Here is a 17,823-nt window from a genome sequence, read left to right as displayed (position 1 = left end):
CCCCCCACACACACACACACAAAAAAAAAAAAAGTTTTCTTACCTTTTAAAATATCTAACTTCTTACTGCATGTATAGATATCTATTCAGGTGTTTTTTCTTCCCTAAAGGGTTTAAGCACTTGCTGCAATGATGCACCGCTTTCATCTATCACCATTTATCTTAAGCATTTTCCTTACCAGAATGTGGTTGCTGTGTCACTTTAATATTGAGAAGGTCGCTTGAGATATTAGGCAAATTTTTTGACTAGTTACCAACCTGGTGTACCATACTAAGGTGGTTCACTATTCTTGGCCAAAAAGTATGTGAAAGTAGAATGTTACAATAAGCTTACTAAGGCATTTGGCAGGTAGGGTAAGGTAAGCTACCTTCAGTTTGTGCAGTTTAAGCTTATGCAATCACTTTCTGAGGAAAGGTGAGAACATAGAAGAAGGGAAGCATGGTGATATTTGCTGTAGGACGTTCATTCATCAATGAGGCAAGAGATACGTGCCAATGAACCAAATCACCACATCCACATACTTCTCTTTCATTTATATGTTCTTGTTTGTGTTCTGTAATGGGTGCATATGCATGGTTCCATTACAGGAAAGGGCTTATTCAAACTCAACCTTTTATTGCAGATGTCTGAGACTTCAAAATGTGCTTTGTGTTGCTGAAGTATGTGTAAGTGACCATTAGCTAGTGCATGCAATTCTTGTATACTTTCTATTTTTAAGCCTGGAAGTTCAATGTCAATGATATTCTCACTGAGTTTTAAGAATAGCTTTGACAGGAATTGCTAGAATATGAAATGCTTGTTTTCATTACAAATAGGCAGACATCTCCTAGGATGTCCTATACATCTCTAACAGTTGATCTTGTTGCAATATGTGCAAGCTTACTTTAAGTCATTTTGTAATGGACAACCTTATGACAAAGCATAGTTTTATGGCCTCCCCTGCATATTTTACATGTTGCCTGACAGTGTCTTGCAAGTTTCACTTCCTTAGATACTTTACTTTGTTCCACGCTATTCCAACTAGAAAGTAGCTACTTTGTTCCAGGCTATTCCAACTAGAAAGTAGCTACTGCAAGATCTATCCTTCTCACTATTTAGACTTAAAACATATATCCAACATCTTTCGCCAGCTCATACTAATGTGCCTGTTTGATTATGTTTCTGCTCAATCTATTGTGGCTATTGATATTTATATATTATGCTTAAATTTAAGAACAGTAACTGATTCAAGTTTCAATTGTTCGTGCTCTGGTCTAATGATGCATTATATTTTCCTCAAGTTTGTGAAATGGGACTTCATGCAGTTGTTTGACTTATCTTATACCTCTGAGCTAAACATGAGTCCCTAATCCGTATAGACCATTATGCTTCCCTATTGACTTGTACCAAGTCTAGGGGAATTTTTTTCATTTGCACTTTGGTTGCATGAGCTTGAATCTCATGTTAAAAGACAGTTCAAGTGTAATTTTGCTTGAAGACGGTATGGCAAGTTTTTTCACTTACCCATAGCCTGTGAAGAGAACACTGTAAAGAGTTGTTTTCAGGTTGACAGCCTTTTCATTTATGGCAAGCCTTAATTATCTGACTCCATTTTGGTGAGAAAAGGTTTAGATGATGATGATCTATCTCAATTTTATCTTTTTCTTTTAACATTGATTTTTACGCCATGCATCTATTTGAAAAGATTGTCTATTATGCTCTAGCCATTCTGAAAGTGATTTATATGATGAATTTATTGCATTGGGCATGAACTACAATGTTAGGAATCACTTAATGTACCTTCTACAGGAACTTTTGACGTCTAGCAAGCTTCGAGTTTTGGCCTTTCGGAGGATAAAGTCAAAATTTCATGTAAGTTTTACATTCCTATTTCATGCACATCAGTCACTAAATGAAGGCTGTCATCATCAAAATAGCTTTCTGTATGTTTGTTACATAATGCTTAAGTATCTCTAACATGATACAAGGCATTAAACATCATGTTGATGCCTGACTGTAGTTATTTACAGCATGCAGTTATTACAAACAGGTGCAAGAATATGATGCAGTATTAAAGTGGAATAAATTTCTCTCTAAAAGAATTGTTTTTATCAGCTAAATCTGTGCAAGGATCCGATCACTTGACGCCCATTTTACAAATTTGGTATATCAATAACAATTTTGGAGAAGAAAAAAGTATAAGTATGTTGTTAGACGGAAGGGAATAGAGTATATATTCAGTGTTTTTCAAGTTTAAAAAGTCTTCCTTTATTTTTGTTTCCTATTTCTAAATTGTGTTTTACTTGTTTCAGTAGCTTCTTATCAGACTCTTTGATTTTAATTATTATTACTTTAAAATGAGTTAAAATGTTAAAGTTATAAATTTTATGTCTTTCTACACAAGATAGTTGTGTGAATGGCAGACTGCTGGCATTCTGACATGGGGCTAGTTGTTTGTTTTTCATAATGCTATATTACAAAAAAATTTGGTATACAGGAAATGAAATTATATGTAACTCAGTTTCTCAAATCTGTCGTAGACATTATATAAAGGCAATGACATAATATAAAGATATGTTTGCAGGTTAAAATTTTTATGCATGTAAATATATAAGACAACAGATTTTAGATTAATGCATATGCTCGGAGTAGTTTATATAGGTGGAAGGACAGAGTAAATCATGCATATATTTCAAAACCAGGACTTTGTTAACACAGTGGATGTATTTAGTCCAACTTGTATGCAATATGACTAAAATAAGGTTCATAATTTTTTGAAATAGTGGTCTAAACGAAGATATATCAATATTATTGATTGTTTCCTTATCAAGGATATGTATGCTGTCCATATATTGAGTTCATTTTCTGTATTTGATAAAAAACAAGTTCAGACTCAGATTGGATTCGATTAGCAAACGTATATTGTTGGTTCTGCCTGATAATTTTGAAGAAAAATGAATTTAACCTTCAACTTTAACATATAATTGAGAAAAATATTGTCCTTTCTGTTACATATGTAATAGTAAAGAGACTCAATCTGTATGTTCGTATACATTTGCATTTGGATATTTATTCGGATATACGGAGCAATAATATAGCACTATCTATATAAATATTTTAAAGAAAGCATATACAGTTGTCCATCTCTTAGAAAGATGGTTTGTGGAGTCGATTTTAGATTGGATTATTTGTAACTGCTACACCCCTAATTTCAGATCAGCGCTTACATAAGTAAATCTACTGGATCTTTTGAGCTAAATAGTTAACCTCATCCAGCCAAATCTTAAACCAATTAAAGTAAATATTTTAGGTTGTTTATGATGAGATCTGTGGTGCAACTCGAACTTGGGTACCTAGAGATGCTTGTTAGGTTGGATTAAACTGCAACTGTAGTTTTAGGACGCTTGTTTGGTTCTTTGCTCCTACAACTTAAATTAGTATTATTTCGGAATGTGAATCTTGTACAACACAGGCAGAACAACTATCTCAAACTTATGTGCTTCACATATAATGAAATCACAAATATTGACTGGTACTAGGTCTGGGCCTTCCCCTAAAATTGTAAAGAGTTTGATTCATACTTCTATGCCTTCTTGGTGAATGTTATACGAGACATGATACCCTAGACCAATGCAAAAGCCTTTTGTATTGTTTATATTACTTTACAGGTTACCTATTGGAACACTGATTTCTCCATTGACTATAATGCAAGATGTCATGAAGCAAACTGGTCCTTGTACAATAGGATAGCCGGGTGACATTTGATAAGAATAAGTGGGCCTTCCTGTTGATTAGGTGTCATCTTAACTGTATTTGTCATATTACCTATTTTAGGATCTTGAATGCACACTTACCATTTTTCCTCGTCTAATATGTTTGCAGGTTGATGGTGTTTGCAGGCTTCTGAACCAGAATAAGGAGTCTTTGGTATCTCTCGAATTCATCTACTGTCAACTTTCTCCGGCGAGTTGGAATCATATTTGCAATTCTGTTTACGTAGGAGGGAGTGAAATCCATTGGATACGGCACCTCTGCATTAATTCATCATTCATCTTTGAAAGCAAGTCATCTTCCTTTCCTGGGGGTCTTTCATCTTTCTTATCATCAGGAAGGTACAATCTCTTTCAACAACTGATGATTATCTCCATTCGTTAAACAATGTCCTTAATTTATGATATGATTAATATCATTCTATTATTGGCATCATTTTAGAATTGTAATGCTTGGTCTATGACATAGTTGTGCTTACCGGCCTACTTTTTCTGTATGGAAATTGTCTAATATATTGTCATTAGGTCATTGGAGTCTCTACGATTTTGTGACACTCAAATGGGGCCAAAGTGCGCAAAAATTATCTTTAATACCCTTATTGAGTCTTCTTGTGGTCTGGTCACGCTTGAGATATCAGATGACGAAGTGAGTGACCTATCAGCATCCCCAGAAGTTTATGGTTCCTCTCTATCTTCGTTTCCTATTTTCTTTTTCTAACTCATGCAATGTATGCTGTTCAACAATATTCTGGTGCAGATTGCTGGTTGGCTTTCCAAAGTTGATAGGAGTCCTGTAGGTTTCTCTTTATCGCTACCACCACAGATATCCTTGAAGTCGTTAAGAGTTCTCAATTTAAGGTATAAAAGCAACATCTTTTCCGCGATGGATAATAAAAAGTTTTCATTTTCAATTATTTGAATCAGTCATTGACTTTTTCCAGTCCTTTATGGATTTATTGTTTTCGCAGAGGAAATAATCTGTGCAAGGATGATGCAGAGGATCTCAGTAATGCGTTAAATCAGATGCCTGATTTAAGAAACATGGATATAAGTGATAATCCTATAGAAGATGATGGAATCAGGTTTTAGTATCCTTCCGAACCTGTAGTGGAGTTGTTTAAACTTCAAATGGTTTCATGTTTGTAAAAATATTGCTGAAATACCTTGTACATTCTTTTTATATTTGTAGGAGCTTAATTCCATATTTTATTAAGGCTTTTGTAAAAGCATGCCCCATTTCTGACATTAAGATAGAGAACTGCAACCTTTCCGGTGTCGCAGTAGCTGAATTGTTGAGAAGCCTTCCAACTACCAGAGAACCACTTAACAGTCTCTCTATAGCGAAGAATGAGCTTGGAAGGTGTCGTTTTTCTCATACTCTTAATTGAGAAATAGTAGAAACATTGTTTTAAATCACTCAGTGGTTTATTTCTTTCTCCAGTTCTATATCAGCAGCCATCATGGAATTTTTGGGTACATCACGTGTCAGAAAACTTAACATTGCAGATATTGGGCTAGGCGCACTGGGTTTCCAAGAGCTTGAGAATGGAATGCAGGAAAAGGTGGAGGTTGCATATATAAACATAAGGTTGTTACCGCATTCTGTTTTCATGGAATGACTAGTATAAAAATGGAATTGTTACGTTAGTGATTAACAATATCAACATTTTGCTTGCAGCATGAACCGTGGAGGGATAAGGGCTGCACATTTCATCTCACAGCTAATTTCGCATGCACCAAATCTTGTCATAGTCAATGCAGAAGCTAATATAATGCCTGCTGAGTCATTGGCAATCATTCATAATGCTCTGAAACAATCAAAAGGTACGCATATGCAGTATGATAGTTTATTTTTTGCCATATAAGATATTAGGTGCTTGGAACAAATTGTGCACTGTATCAATCAATTTCATGTCCTTGTAAGTACTTCTGACTTGTTCAAGTAGAAGAAGAGGCAATATTAGAATTAAACCATAGAATCCTTTGCCTAGAAGCCAAGAACAGGTGTGAGGAAAAAATAGAAGCAAATGTAGGGAGCATATAATTTTATCAGTATATGATGCCTTTTGCAGTTTAAAAATGACATGACAGGGGAATGGGAAAGGTCTAATGTCATAAATTTCCTAAGAATCATAGATTATCATCCTTTCATTATAAGACAATTAACTTTTATGTAACACCAATTTTCTAATTTTCTTCCGTTTGAACTGTGCTTAAAGTAGCTGGGTTCAAATTTAAAATGGTGAAAGAGCGAAAATTTCCATCCTGAATTTTCGTGCTATTTTCATGCAAGTCAGATGGGACTGCATTTTAACCTAATAAGGTAATACATGAATTGAGTGAGAAGGTCTTGTTTTAAACTTTATGCCAACTACATCACTTACTCAAGATATGTCTGGTGTCAAACCGCAGTAAAATAGAAAATAGCGGATCTTGCTGCTCATATTAGATGTTAGTCGATGCCTTTGTTTATGCTTAATTAACGAGAGCACCAACCTTCTGATATTTCATGTGAGAGCGTTGGTCCCCATGTAATTTATGGCAGAGAAAATGCAAATTATTTTGTTTTTATTTTCATTATAGTGTTCTGAAAGTTTAATTGCGTCGTGTTACTCATGGAACCTATCCGAATTTTAGAGAGTGAAATACACAATTAACATATCAAGCAACAAATGATTAGTTTTCTCATTTTCAATCATGATTACAGGAATGAAATCTTACTATTCGGTATTTGTTGCAGGAAAACTACAGCACTTGGACCTGAGAGAAAATTATTCATTGTGTCTGTCAAAGTATACGGCTGCAATTTTAGAGTTTAAGTTTCACGGGGAGCCAATTGTAAAAATTCCACTTTTTCCATGCTTCGGTGTGCCTTATGATGATGATCCATAGCAAGTTCTGATGTAGGATGATATGTGCACTAGCATTGTGTAAAAAGCTAGTTTATCTTGGCAAAACAATCTGAATTTGAAGATATAAAGAAGAAAGTTTTCATTATGCATATTGGTATTTTTTATAAGAAAAATTGCTTGTTTTCAAAATATTTCATCTTTCTAAACATCTTTGTTGTTGGGGATTATGAAGCACTCAAAACAATAACCGCACAAATAAGGAGTACAAGCATGAACACAACGAGGAGAGTTTTTATGTGGTTCAGCCTACATCCAGGGTTTCCACATTAGGGAAATCTGCTATCTTCAAAAACTAATACAAACGATGTAATCAATACAAACGATACTGTAGTGTTTACTGTAGTATGAATAGTGAATCTTAGGTTCTCCCATTTGTATAAAGGAATAGATGTAGTTGTATAAAAGAATAGATGTAGGCATGAGAAATTTCTCTCAAAAGTTCCCATATGACATTCACAAACTAATTTTATAATTTTTTAAGACTTTTATGCTTGTTAAGTATATCATATTTTAAATTTACCATAATTATATATTAAAAATGAAATGTGGTGAAGTTTAACAGTAAATTTATAAAATATTAATGCCAAAAAGTTTCAATTTTAGCTTTGTCATGAGGAAATTTGGAAGAAAATGATGTCAGGTATTAAGGCGGAAAAAAACTTTAGGGGTACGATATAATATATAACTTCTGCCAAAAGACGAAAGAGGGTATAAAATGCCAAATATGAAAAACTAGAAGGTATTTAAGTGCAAACTATAGATTATTCATAGATAGATGTGAAACATATTGGACACCATCTAATCGATTAATTTAATGTCGGGTCCGTAAAATCGAGGTCCAAGTCCAACCGCCCTAACCGGAGCTGACCCACGCTCTTCTGGGTCCAGCCGCCAAACGAAAACAAACTAACCCGGGCACTTGAAACTAGCTGCAGCGCGGATCACATTAGCCCCACCCTTTTCTTTATCCTACTCTCCTCTGTATAGTCCACAGCATAGCCCCCACGTAAGCAGATAATCTCTAACAAAGTTTAACCCGCGGAGCAACAGACCTAAAACCCTAAACCCTAATCGACCCTTCTAGAGACCCCTCCTCTCTCTCTCTCTAGAACTACCTCCATCATTCTTAAGCAGCGCTCTCTCGTCTCCTCCTCTCAGATCGTGAGAGCCCTAACCCTAGCCCTAGCAATCACATTCTCGTTTCCTCCATCGATCATGTATCGAGCAGCAGCCGGCCTCGCCTCCAAAGCCAGGTAAGGGAAGTGAAGAGGGAACACAGATCTATAGCAAGATCTAGGGCTTGAACTTCTTTGTTCTAGTTTTGGCGATGGATTACTCACTGATCTTTTCGATTTCTCTTTTGCAGGGCTGCAAGCAGCAGCGGCCGTCAGGTTAGGGTTTCATCTTGATGAATTCTGCTAGTTTTGCTCTAGATCTTGTTTTTTGGTCTTTGCGACAGAAAAGGAGAAATCTTTTGAGTATTTGTTGATTGATTAGACTGCATAAAAGTTTAGTGAATTGATGTTTATGGATTTTGGCTGTGTAGATCGGGAGTAGGCTTGCTTGGAGCAGAAATTATGCGGCCAAGGACATCAAGTTTGGGGTTGAGGCTCGAGCTTTGATGCTTAGGGGTGTTGAAGAGCTTGCAGATGCTGTGAAGGTTACCATGGGACCTAAGGTATGGATTTGATTTTTTTTTTCAATTTTTGATTTGTTGATGATTATCTGTTGAATGATTGTAGTTTTTTAGTTTCTTATAGTTTGATGTGCTCATCTTATGCCTTTTAATATATAGCAACTACAATTTATAAAATTGAGTTTGATACTTAACACATAAATGTCTTGAGCATTGACTTAGCTGATGATGATATGGTATGCAGTCGCTTTAGTTAAGCATTCACTAATATTAGTAGGTTAGTGTGCATTTTTACAAAAATTTAGGATGGAAGTTAATGTTTAAAGTTATTTCGACTTCGGGAAAAGGTGTCTAATCATCTTCAAGATTTTTATTATGGTTTGTGTCTTGATGTAATTTTTAACATGTTTGTCATGGTCTTCATCCTTGTCAAATCAGGATTATGCCTCCGTTTGATGGCAACGAGTATTTTTACCTTAAAAATATAATTTTTTCCCACAGCGGAAGAGTTTGTGAACCAATACTTTTCAAGGCTTCAATCTGAGAAGTGTTGGATGTGTTTTTTCTTATCAGGAAAATGTATTTCATTACAACATGTTGATACAACAGATACAATTGCATTCTAATTGAAATTGCAAACGATTTGACTTTGACAGAAATTGCAATTTAAAATTTTTTAAGTTCCAGTTATAAAGTTGAATAGCTAGGTCCCATTTCGCAAAGAGTTAAGGAGGGATTAATGAGAAGGGTTAAAATAGTTTTCCTATTTGTTAACCAGAAGGGTTAGATATTTTAATCCATTAGGTTAGTTTATTTCAATCATTGTGGCCAATTTTTGATGTTTGGAAAGAATGATTATGAATACCTTTTATATAAATAGAGCGGTTATCCCTTAACCCGTCTAAATAGGTGGATTTGGAAAACCAGGCTAGCTCATTTTAACCTCTCTGGAGGGATTTGTAAACCCTTATACTATATTGTGTTTGGCAAAATATGAGGGGTTAACTCAATGTACACCCAAGGTTTTAAATATCGGTTATCAGAAATATATCAAATGACCAAAATACATACTGGATCTTGGTTATCATGGTTATATCAGGGATATAAGTAGTAAAAATCGTAGTGTCATATTGGATGGTGAGCGTATATAAAATAATGGCCTAACATGTAATCTAGACACATTTAATGAAATATTAAGAGAGGGCCTTTGAGAGAGGTCGTCAAAGTAGGTCTTCAAGTGCGAAATTTGCGAGTGATTTGGGGGAGAGAACAGTGGAGGTGGAGAGAATTAGGGTTACACAATGAACGGATGTGAAAGAGAATAGGATAGCGATTTTTGTTTAGTGGATGTGGGTTAGATATAGAAAAAGGCTAGTTTTTTCCTCCAAACTCAAACCAGTTCACTTAGAATGTAAATTGTAGAAAATCGGGCAATTTTTAACTCACGAGAAATCGGCTGCTTTATCTGATTTGCACCGAGATATTGGGACAAATCGGCCAAAAATAATATGCGATAAATTTTTGCAAAAATCGTATCAGCGATGGCCCAAACCTTATATATCAGCGATAAATTGATAAAATCGGCCTAGTTTTAAAACACTGTTACCTCCTTTGTAAATTTTTTTTGTGTTTGGCAGGCTAAGGAGGGGTTAACTGTCCTTAACACCTCATATAACCCTTCATCAAACAATACCTTAGTGACCAGCACCTATTGTTCTTGGTGTTGGTCTTTGCATTATGTTATTATAATGTTCAATAATTATCTTTTCTTATAGCCATTTTGCTTCTAGGTTGTTGTGCTCTCTTGAATTAATCAATTACATATTATCTTGATTTTAGGGTCGCAATGTTGTTTTAGAGCAAAGCTTCGGTGCACCAAAAGTTACAAAGGATGGTGTTACTGTTGCGAAGAGCATCGAGTTTAAAGACAGAGTGAAGAACATGGGTGCAAGTTTGGTGAAACAGGTTGCAAATGCAACCAATGATGTTGCTGGTGATGGTGAGTTTTTTTTTATGACTGTTGTGCAATAAAAATGATGTATATCTAACTTTTATGTTATTAACTCTTTTTAAGTGATATCTTTTAGATCTAGAATTTCATAGTGAGTTTTTTCTTTCATAGTTGCTGTAGGTGATGGTGGGTATTTCTATGTTTTGAGTGAAAAATAAAAAAAATAAGAACTTGTAAACAAGGGAAATAAAGGTGTTAATGCTCCATTTTTCCCCTTCTCTTAACTTTTTTTGTTAAATTCATTTCTTACTCAAGGGTTTCAAGAAAGGAAAATATATGTAATAAGTGTTTGCTTAATGGAAATTATCAGTAGTTTCCATGCAGGACAGGACATTTAGCATTAGATATTTGATTGAGTTTTGTGATGTTTCATTGTTCTCCTGTGCCATAATTGTTGTTGGTACGCTCTAACTTCAATTTTTTTAATTCTTATTGTGTAGGTACGACATGTGCCACTGTCCTTACGAGAGCAATATTCACTGAAGGGTGCAAGTCAGTGGCAGCTGGCATGAATGCAATGGATCTAAGGCGTGGTATTTCAATGGCAGTTGATTCTGTTGTAACTAACTTGAAGAGTAGGGCCAGAATGATCAGCACATCAGAAGAGATTGCCCAGGTAGCTATAAGCTTTTAGGAGTGCAGAACTCCATGTTCTATGCCTCCCGTGTTTAGTTTGGTTAGTTCATGCTCATATTTTGCTTAGGTTACCACAACACTGACTGAAATTGAAAGATATAAATGTTACATTTTTTGATGTAGTATTTTTGTATTTTTGTTCTTTTGCTTTTATCGTTCCTTTTAATCAATGTTGAAAATAACAAAAATGGTTACATGACATTTGGCTCCTGTTAAGGGTTAAGGAAAAAACTCAAAAAAACGTAACACATAACATATGTTATATTGTTTATTCATTATTTAGATATTTTATAAATACTAACAATTCATAATAACTTTAATACTTAGAATCATCAAACCTTTTAAACATAACATTACAATTATAAAAAATAACAATATAGTATCACAATTTTTTAACAAAAGTTAGTCATATATGACTAACAACCATTCTAAAAAATATCATCAAATTATCAAATATCAAATATGTTAACTTCAAGTCTAAGGCAAGACAAATAAGTCTAAAAATAAACCAAACACTTCTAACTCTCGAGTTCTTAACGTCACAAAAATATTCTAATTCCTAATTAAGTTCACTAGATCAATCAAGCTAAACATGATTATGTAACAACAATAAGAAATTTTCCATATATGGAGATTGGATGCAAACTTAATTTCACAAAATCTAGTATTAACTGAAAACTAAAAACTAAAAACTAAAAACTAAAAACTAAAAACTAAAAACTAAAAACTAAAATAAAAAGCAAAAGCTAAAAACTAAAAACTAATTAAAATCAAGTAATAACTGAGAGTAATTATTTGACCAACACAATTAACCTACCTATATACTCTTAATTTTGTGACACATCTTAAAAAATTATGTTGAAAGGCAAAGCATTGGAGCAACAATTTTGATGTGATTTTGGGTAAATTGGCAATATAATAGATTAAAGTTTGAAAGATAATTTCAAAATCACTACTTATTTAAATGATATAAACCAAGACGTCCGATACATAATTAGAAATAAAAAATTTGCTTTACTGGAGTCACAGAAGCCGTTGATAGCAGGAAAAGAGATTGCATATTCATAGGAAGAGAATAGGGTGATCGACACTGTTTTAAAAAACCTCCGCCTAGTCTGCCTAGGAGTATGCCTAGACCTAGGCGTTACCAATGCCATCTAACTAGTGCATAACGTCTAAGCGATACCTAGGCTGCCCACCTAGGTTTTGGGAGTGTTTAGAGGAGCATCGTCTACTTATGTGGACTGTACCCTTTAGATTTTGATCGTGATTTTCTGTGTTGCAGCCTCTACGTCCTCTAACATCCTTCAACTCCTTTGACATTTAAATATGAACACCTCCATTATCTCCTCCGACCTTGAGCAAAACCTTCTTGTCCATCACTTAAATGAAGAAAGAATTGCTTAGACACCAGTCCGACGCATAAGCTTTCTATAACATTAACATTTACTATCAACTATTGTAATTTAAAAAAAAAAACCTCCGAGGCTTTAGGCGATGGGTCCAACGCCTAGGCCTCCTAGCACTTTCTATAACATTGTTAGTTATTATTTTGGCTATTTATCATTTAAGGATGCATGATTTATTATGATCTAAAATTGCTATCTTTTTTTTGTAAATTTATATGAATTTAATACATATTTTTATTAATTATTATAATTAAATAATTTAAAAAATAGTCAAACGCCTAGGTGTCTAAGCACTAGGTGCTGGCTCAAACGCCTAGTCCGCCTAGCGCCTTCTGTAACATTGTTGATCGGGACTAAAAGGGGTAGAGTTTAAATAATTTGGACAGTGGAGTTGCACACACACATCCTTAAAAAACCCATGTTAACTGGTTATATAATGTAACACACATTTAACAAAATATAGTATAACATGTTTTGTTTTTTGGGTTAAACAATTTCAACGTTAAATGGATGTATTACCTAGCAAGAAGGCATCGTTAAGTTACAAAACAGGTTATAATGAGTTATATAACCCCCCTCCCTCACAATGCTTTTAATTTGTAGGTTGGCACTATCTCAGCTAATGGAGAAAGAGAAATTGGTGAACTCATTGCAAAGGCCATGGAGAAAGTTGGGAAGGAGGGAGTCATCACTATTCAAGTAAGTTCTGTTCACTTACTGTCATTTGCGTGAACATGTGCACGGTGCTCATTGGCCATGTAGTGACTCACTTGCTCAATGGGATTGTAGTATTGCTTATACAATTGTACATAAAATTTTCTTTGGTCTTCTTCCTAATCATGTGAGCAACTAATTCTCTTATCCTTTAGTTTCCTCCTAATCATGTGAATAAGTAATGCTCGTACAATTGTATATAAAAATTATCCTTTAGTCTTCTATCATGTGAGTAACTTATGTTTTCTATGAAGTCTGGTGACTGCTATTATGTTCTTGAATATAGATTTTTCTAACTGCTCATACTATGATTGTGCTTGGCTCTATATGCATCTCATCCTTGAGTATTTTGTTGAAGAATTCACCAGACATGTAAGGGATGCCTAAATTTCTCTTGTTTTATGGTGTTTAGTGCAAGCTGAACTTTCTCTTGTGTTACATTGTTCCATAGAATCTATCCTATGTGTGCTCTGTGTGTGTGTATGTGTCAGAGATGTATCTAAAGATATAAAGATATATCATAAAAATTATTATTCCCTGCTTTATGAATTATCTGTAGATGCATCTCTGACACACATAAGCTTAATTCATAAAAATTATTCTCCCCTGCTTTAAATTTTTTTAGTAAGTGTATATACTGATAAGTTGTACCTGTAAATCCTCTTCATGATTATGGCATGTGGATCTTCTTGTTATCATTTGGACCATTTGCATTACACTTGTCTAGTTTCGATTCATCTCGTATGGAAGAATGCATAGTTTTAACCTGTTGAACATACAGTCGTTCTGTTTAGAAAACTTGAGCGCCATAATGCAGGGGTAGTTTTGGTTCTTTGCTGAGGAGTTTGGCATGTCGTTCATGTGTGGTTATGCGTTGGTTGTGTCTATTGAATGTCTTAACTTAAATTTTTTGATGGACAGGACGGAAAAACACTTTACAATGAGTTGGAAGTTGTTGAAGGTATGAAACTCGACAGGGGTTACATATCACCTTACTTCATCACTAACCAGAAGAATCAGAAATGTGTAAGAAACTTTTTCTAATGAATTTAGTCGATATCTTAGTGCTTGTGAAAAATGCATTTTTGCTAATTTTCTTTTTTGTTTTTGTTTCTTGCAGGAATTGGAAGATCCTCTCATCTTGATTTATGAGAAAAAGATCTCTAGCATGCAAGCAGTGGTAAAGGTGTTGGAATTGGCACTGAAGGTATGTGAGGATTTCTCTTTTTCTGACTTGCTATGTTTGTGGAGTAATTTTGTCCAAATGATGGATTTAATCTTGTGCTGCAATTGGGTTTCAAATTTTCAGAGGCAAAAGCCCTTGCTTATTGTTGCTGAAGATATTGAAAGCGATGCGCTTGCAACTCTTATCCTCAACAAGCTTCGTGTTGGGATCAAGGTTTTCCTCTTTTCTGTTTAAATATAAGTATTAACCTTTCCTTTTTAGTTGTCATTGGTTGATCATTTTTTGACTGGACTATTATTACTGTAGGTTTGTGCTATTAAAGCACCTGGGTTTGGAGAAAATAGGAAAGCCGGTCTGCAGGATCTTGCTGTTCTCACTGGTGGAGAGGTGAGTTAATTCTTAGATTGATTACTGTGGATAAGCAACTTCTTTCCTGATTTTGATTATTCTACAATAATAACTACTTTTGATGTCATGATTTAGATTATTGTGGATCAATAATGACTTATTTATTGTACATTTAGCTCATCAACGAGGATCTTGGCATGAATCTAGAGAAGGTGGAGTATGACATGCTTGGTACCTGTAAGAAGGTGAGATACGCACCTACTTTTTCTTTTGTTTTAGAATTGTTATGCAGTGTTACAGTGTTTATGAGCTATGAACTTGTTTTGCTGAGCTCTCTAGTTGATCCGAATATTTTAAGAGTTGGGAGATGATGGCAGTTCATATCCGGTGACAATGCAAAGAGACGGTAGTTGTATTTGGATAAATCTTTTTTTAACTACCTTAAACAAATTTCAAATTAAAATGCAGGTGACAATATCAAAAGATGATACTGTTGTTCTTGATGGTGCTGGTGACAAGAAAGCCATTGAAGAGAGATGTGATCAGGTTTTGTCATGTTTATCTTAATTAATGATTCCTTTCTTTACTGCTTATTGTGGTGACTAACATTCTAACATTCTAACACTCATAGATAAGGTCCGCAGTCGAAGCAAGCACTTCTGACTATGATAAGGAGAAGTTACAAGAGAGGTTGGCAAAGCTTTCCGGTGGAGTAGCTGTTCTCAAGGTACTTAATGATCACAACATGCTATTTTCTTTGTTAATCAATTGATACAGTTTAGTGCATTGATGCTAGAGATAACTGCTTCCATAGTATATAATTTTTGTAGCTACTATTATGAACCTCATAAGGACTTACTGAGTAAATTGATTATATGTGAATGCGCTAGGAGATGAAATTGAGGGTTTCTCAAATAGGGGGGAAAAGCATTTTTCTTCCCTCGATAGGTCTATTTCACCTGGCTTGTTCCTACAAATAAGTTCTGTAATTATAGATAGTGCAGCATTATTATTATTATTTTGGTAATATTCTTGTTGGTGAGTTTTGCAGATTGGAGGAGCTAGTGAAGCAGAAGTCGGTGAGAAGAAAGATAGAGTTACTGATGCTCTAAATGCAACAAAGGCTGCAGTTGAAGAAGGAATTGTTCCAGGTACTTTTATGCCCTGCAGTGTACTATGTACGTTGTTTTCTTTAGACAACCCAAGTGTCTGACCTTTCTTTCGTAGGTGGTGGTGTTGCCCTCCTTTATGCATCCAAGGAGCTAGATAAGTTGCAAACAGCCAACTTTGATCAGAAGATCGGTGTTCAAATTATTCAGAATGCTCTGAAGGTTCAGAATCAATTTTTACATGCTTGATCTTGATATTTTGATTTAGCTGCAAATTTGAAGTGCACATCTTCATTCTTATTACTTGCTTCTTGTTTATATTATGAAATACTTCATCCCAATTCCAGACTCCTGTTCATGCAATTGCATCTAACGCGGGAGTTGAGGGGGCTGTTGTTGTTGGCAAGCTTTTGGAACAGGACAATCCAGATCTTGGATATGATGCTGCGAAAGGTGTGCCTTTCTTTGATAATGTCGCTGGGTGATATTGTGCCAAATGATGGTGGCTTTGGTCATGTGTTTTCTCACATTTATCTTTTTTCACCCAATAACTTGTAGGTGAATATGTTGACATGGTAAAGGCTGGTATTATTGACCCGTTGAAGGTTATTAGAACTGCTTTAGTGGATGCTGCAAGGTAATTCCTAATTCTTCTATCTTTTTTAGTATGAATGGATGGTCTAATTCTTGCTTTATTGGAAGAAATACACATTTCTGATCTTATAAATGTCCCACATTTTCAGGGAACACAATAAGCTAGATTATGTCTATAACTTTGGAACCAAATGGATTATAACACAGCATGTCTGCAGTATTTCATTGCTAGGCCTACAATTTTAGCAAGTAAACACAGCATGTCTACAGCATTCCTAATTTTTCTATCTTATCGTTTTAGTATGAATGATTGGTCTAATTCTTGCTTTACTGGAAGAGATGCACATTTCTTTTATCGGCAACTAAGCTCATAAGTTTTACCCCTCTTTTCTAATTGGATCTTTCTTTTTTCGTCAATGAAATCCCTAAGCTAACCAGAAAACCTGCAGGCTTCTTAGAAGAGAAGAGGAGATTCTAGGAGTTCCAATGTCAAAAAAAAAAAAAAAAATTAATGACAAAAAAAGGAAGTCTTAGAATAGAGGAGTAAAACTTAGGGGCTTCTTTGTCAAAAAAAAGGAAGTTGGACGCTTTTAGAAAAAATGGGTAAAACTTAGGGGCTTTTAAGACTATTTTCCTAGAAACTTCACGCCTCGAAAATCTATCAAGCACTGTGAAAATCATCGCACTGCCCATAGTCGCATTGTTTTCCCCTTATTCATGTAACTTCTTGGGTCCAATAGATTTTGAATCATCTTGGTTCTTTCTTCTTTTGCTTGACGCCTAGTAAGAAGTACTTTATATTTCATTTGTGCTTATAGCTCACGCAGGCTTGATATTGTTCATATTTTTACCTTCTCATTGTGTTTGCAGTGTTTCCTCATTGATGACAACCACCGAGGCTGTTGTCGTGGAGCTCCCTAAAGACGAGAAGGATACACCACCAATGCCTGGAATGGGCGGCGGCATGGGCGGAATGGATTACTAAACTAAGTTCACATGAAGGTGTACCAATCTCAAATATATAAATTAGGATCAGAAACATGACCTTTAGTTCATAGGTTTTTCATGTTTAACTCATTGGCATGAAATGAGATTTCTTTTTTGATTTGGGCGAAGATCAGTGTAGCTTGAGGGGAAACTGAGGAATACTTTCGTTTATTCGGCCTTGTAATAGGAACCTGCCATGATTATTTCCATGATGAGCTGTGGAACAAAATGAATAAAATGACAATAATGCAATGATTCCATCTTTTTCGTGTGCTGATGTTGCTTATAATATTTGACTGTGATGTTGCTTATAATATTTGAGTGTTGCCATGATGCAGTCTTTTTTTTCGCTACTGCTGAGAATTAATGTGAAGTGATGAGGGCTCCGCTGTTATTGCTATTTGTAAGTAATTACTAAACAATACGGCTTATCATCGATCTACTCTTGTTGCTGGTTGTATGTTGGTCACCTCTGATAGATTGCATGTTTGAAGCTCTTTTTCTGTTGATTTGCTCTTTTGAAGCGTCTGA

The 17,823-nt window shown here is 35.0% G+C and overlaps 2 protein-coding genes across 3 annotated transcripts in view; both read left to right on the top strand.

Annotated features, from left to right (window-relative positions):
• LOC109848980 (NACHT, LRR and PYD domains-containing protein 4E) overlaps window positions 1–6,747 on the top strand; it is a 14,235-nt gene extending 7,488 nt beyond the window's left edge. Inside the window, exons 4-13 of one of the 2 annotated variants that reach the window (XM_020418734.1) lie at window positions 624–660; window positions 1,790–1,852; window positions 3,863–4,092; window positions 4,276–4,396; window positions 4,508–4,608; window positions 4,719–4,832; window positions 4,940–5,110; window positions 5,192–5,338; window positions 5,429–5,574; window positions 6,491–6,747. In XM_020418734.1, coding sequence (XP_020274323.1) covers window positions 624–660; window positions 1,790–1,852; window positions 3,863–4,092; window positions 4,276–4,396; window positions 4,508–4,608; window positions 4,719–4,832; window positions 4,940–5,110; window positions 5,192–5,338; window positions 5,429–5,574; window positions 6,491–6,642 — 1,282 coding nt within the window. In that variant the 3' untranslated portion in view covers window positions 6,643–6,747. Of the gene's footprint in view, window positions 1–623; window positions 667–1,789; window positions 1,853–3,862; window positions 4,093–4,275; window positions 4,397–4,507; window positions 4,609–4,718; window positions 4,833–4,939; window positions 5,111–5,191; window positions 5,339–5,428; window positions 5,575–6,490 lie in introns of both variants that reach the window. The other variant, XM_020418733.1, reaches the window with a different exon arrangement.
• LOC109848325 (chaperonin CPN60-2, mitochondrial) lies at window positions 7,757–17,566 on the top strand. Its single transcript, XM_020417768.1, has 18 exons — window positions 7,757–7,915; window positions 8,029–8,053; window positions 8,209–8,340; window positions 10,138–10,297; window positions 10,750–10,925; window positions 12,958–13,053; window positions 13,990–14,094; window positions 14,189–14,275; window positions 14,378–14,467; window positions 14,561–14,641; window positions 14,779–14,847; window positions 15,071–15,148; window positions 15,234–15,329; window positions 15,654–15,753; window positions 15,830–15,933; window positions 16,059–16,164; window positions 16,270–16,348; window positions 17,176–17,566. The coding sequence occupies exons 1-18, from the start codon at window positions 7,878–7,880 to the stop codon at window positions 17,288–17,290; spliced, it is 1,737 nt and encodes a 578-aa protein (XP_020273357.1). The 5' UTR covers window positions 7,757–7,877; the 3' UTR covers window positions 17,291–17,566.

Source organism: Asparagus officinalis, chromosome 7 (assembly GCF_001876935.1).
Source record: "Asparagus officinalis chromosome 7, Aspof.V1, whole genome shotgun sequence".
NCBI lineage: Eukaryota > Viridiplantae > Streptophyta > Magnoliopsida > Asparagales > Asparagaceae > Asparagus > Asparagus officinalis.
Note: the sequence above shows the minus strand (reverse complement) of the source record. Positions and strands in the feature narration are given on the sequence as shown.

Coding starts and splice junctions, on each gene's coding strand:
- LOC109848325 (XM_020417768.1), top strand. CDS start 7,878: ATGTATCGAGCAGCAGCCGGCCTCGCCTCCAAAGCCAG. Junction 10,298..10,749: donor CAATGATGTTGCTGGTGATG/GTGAGTTTTTTT, acceptor CTTATTGTGTAG/GTACGACATGTGCCACTGTC. Junction 14,468..14,560: donor AGCTTCGTGTTGGGATCAAG/GTTTTCCTCTTT, acceptor TTATTACTGTAG/GTTTGTGCTATTAAAGCACC.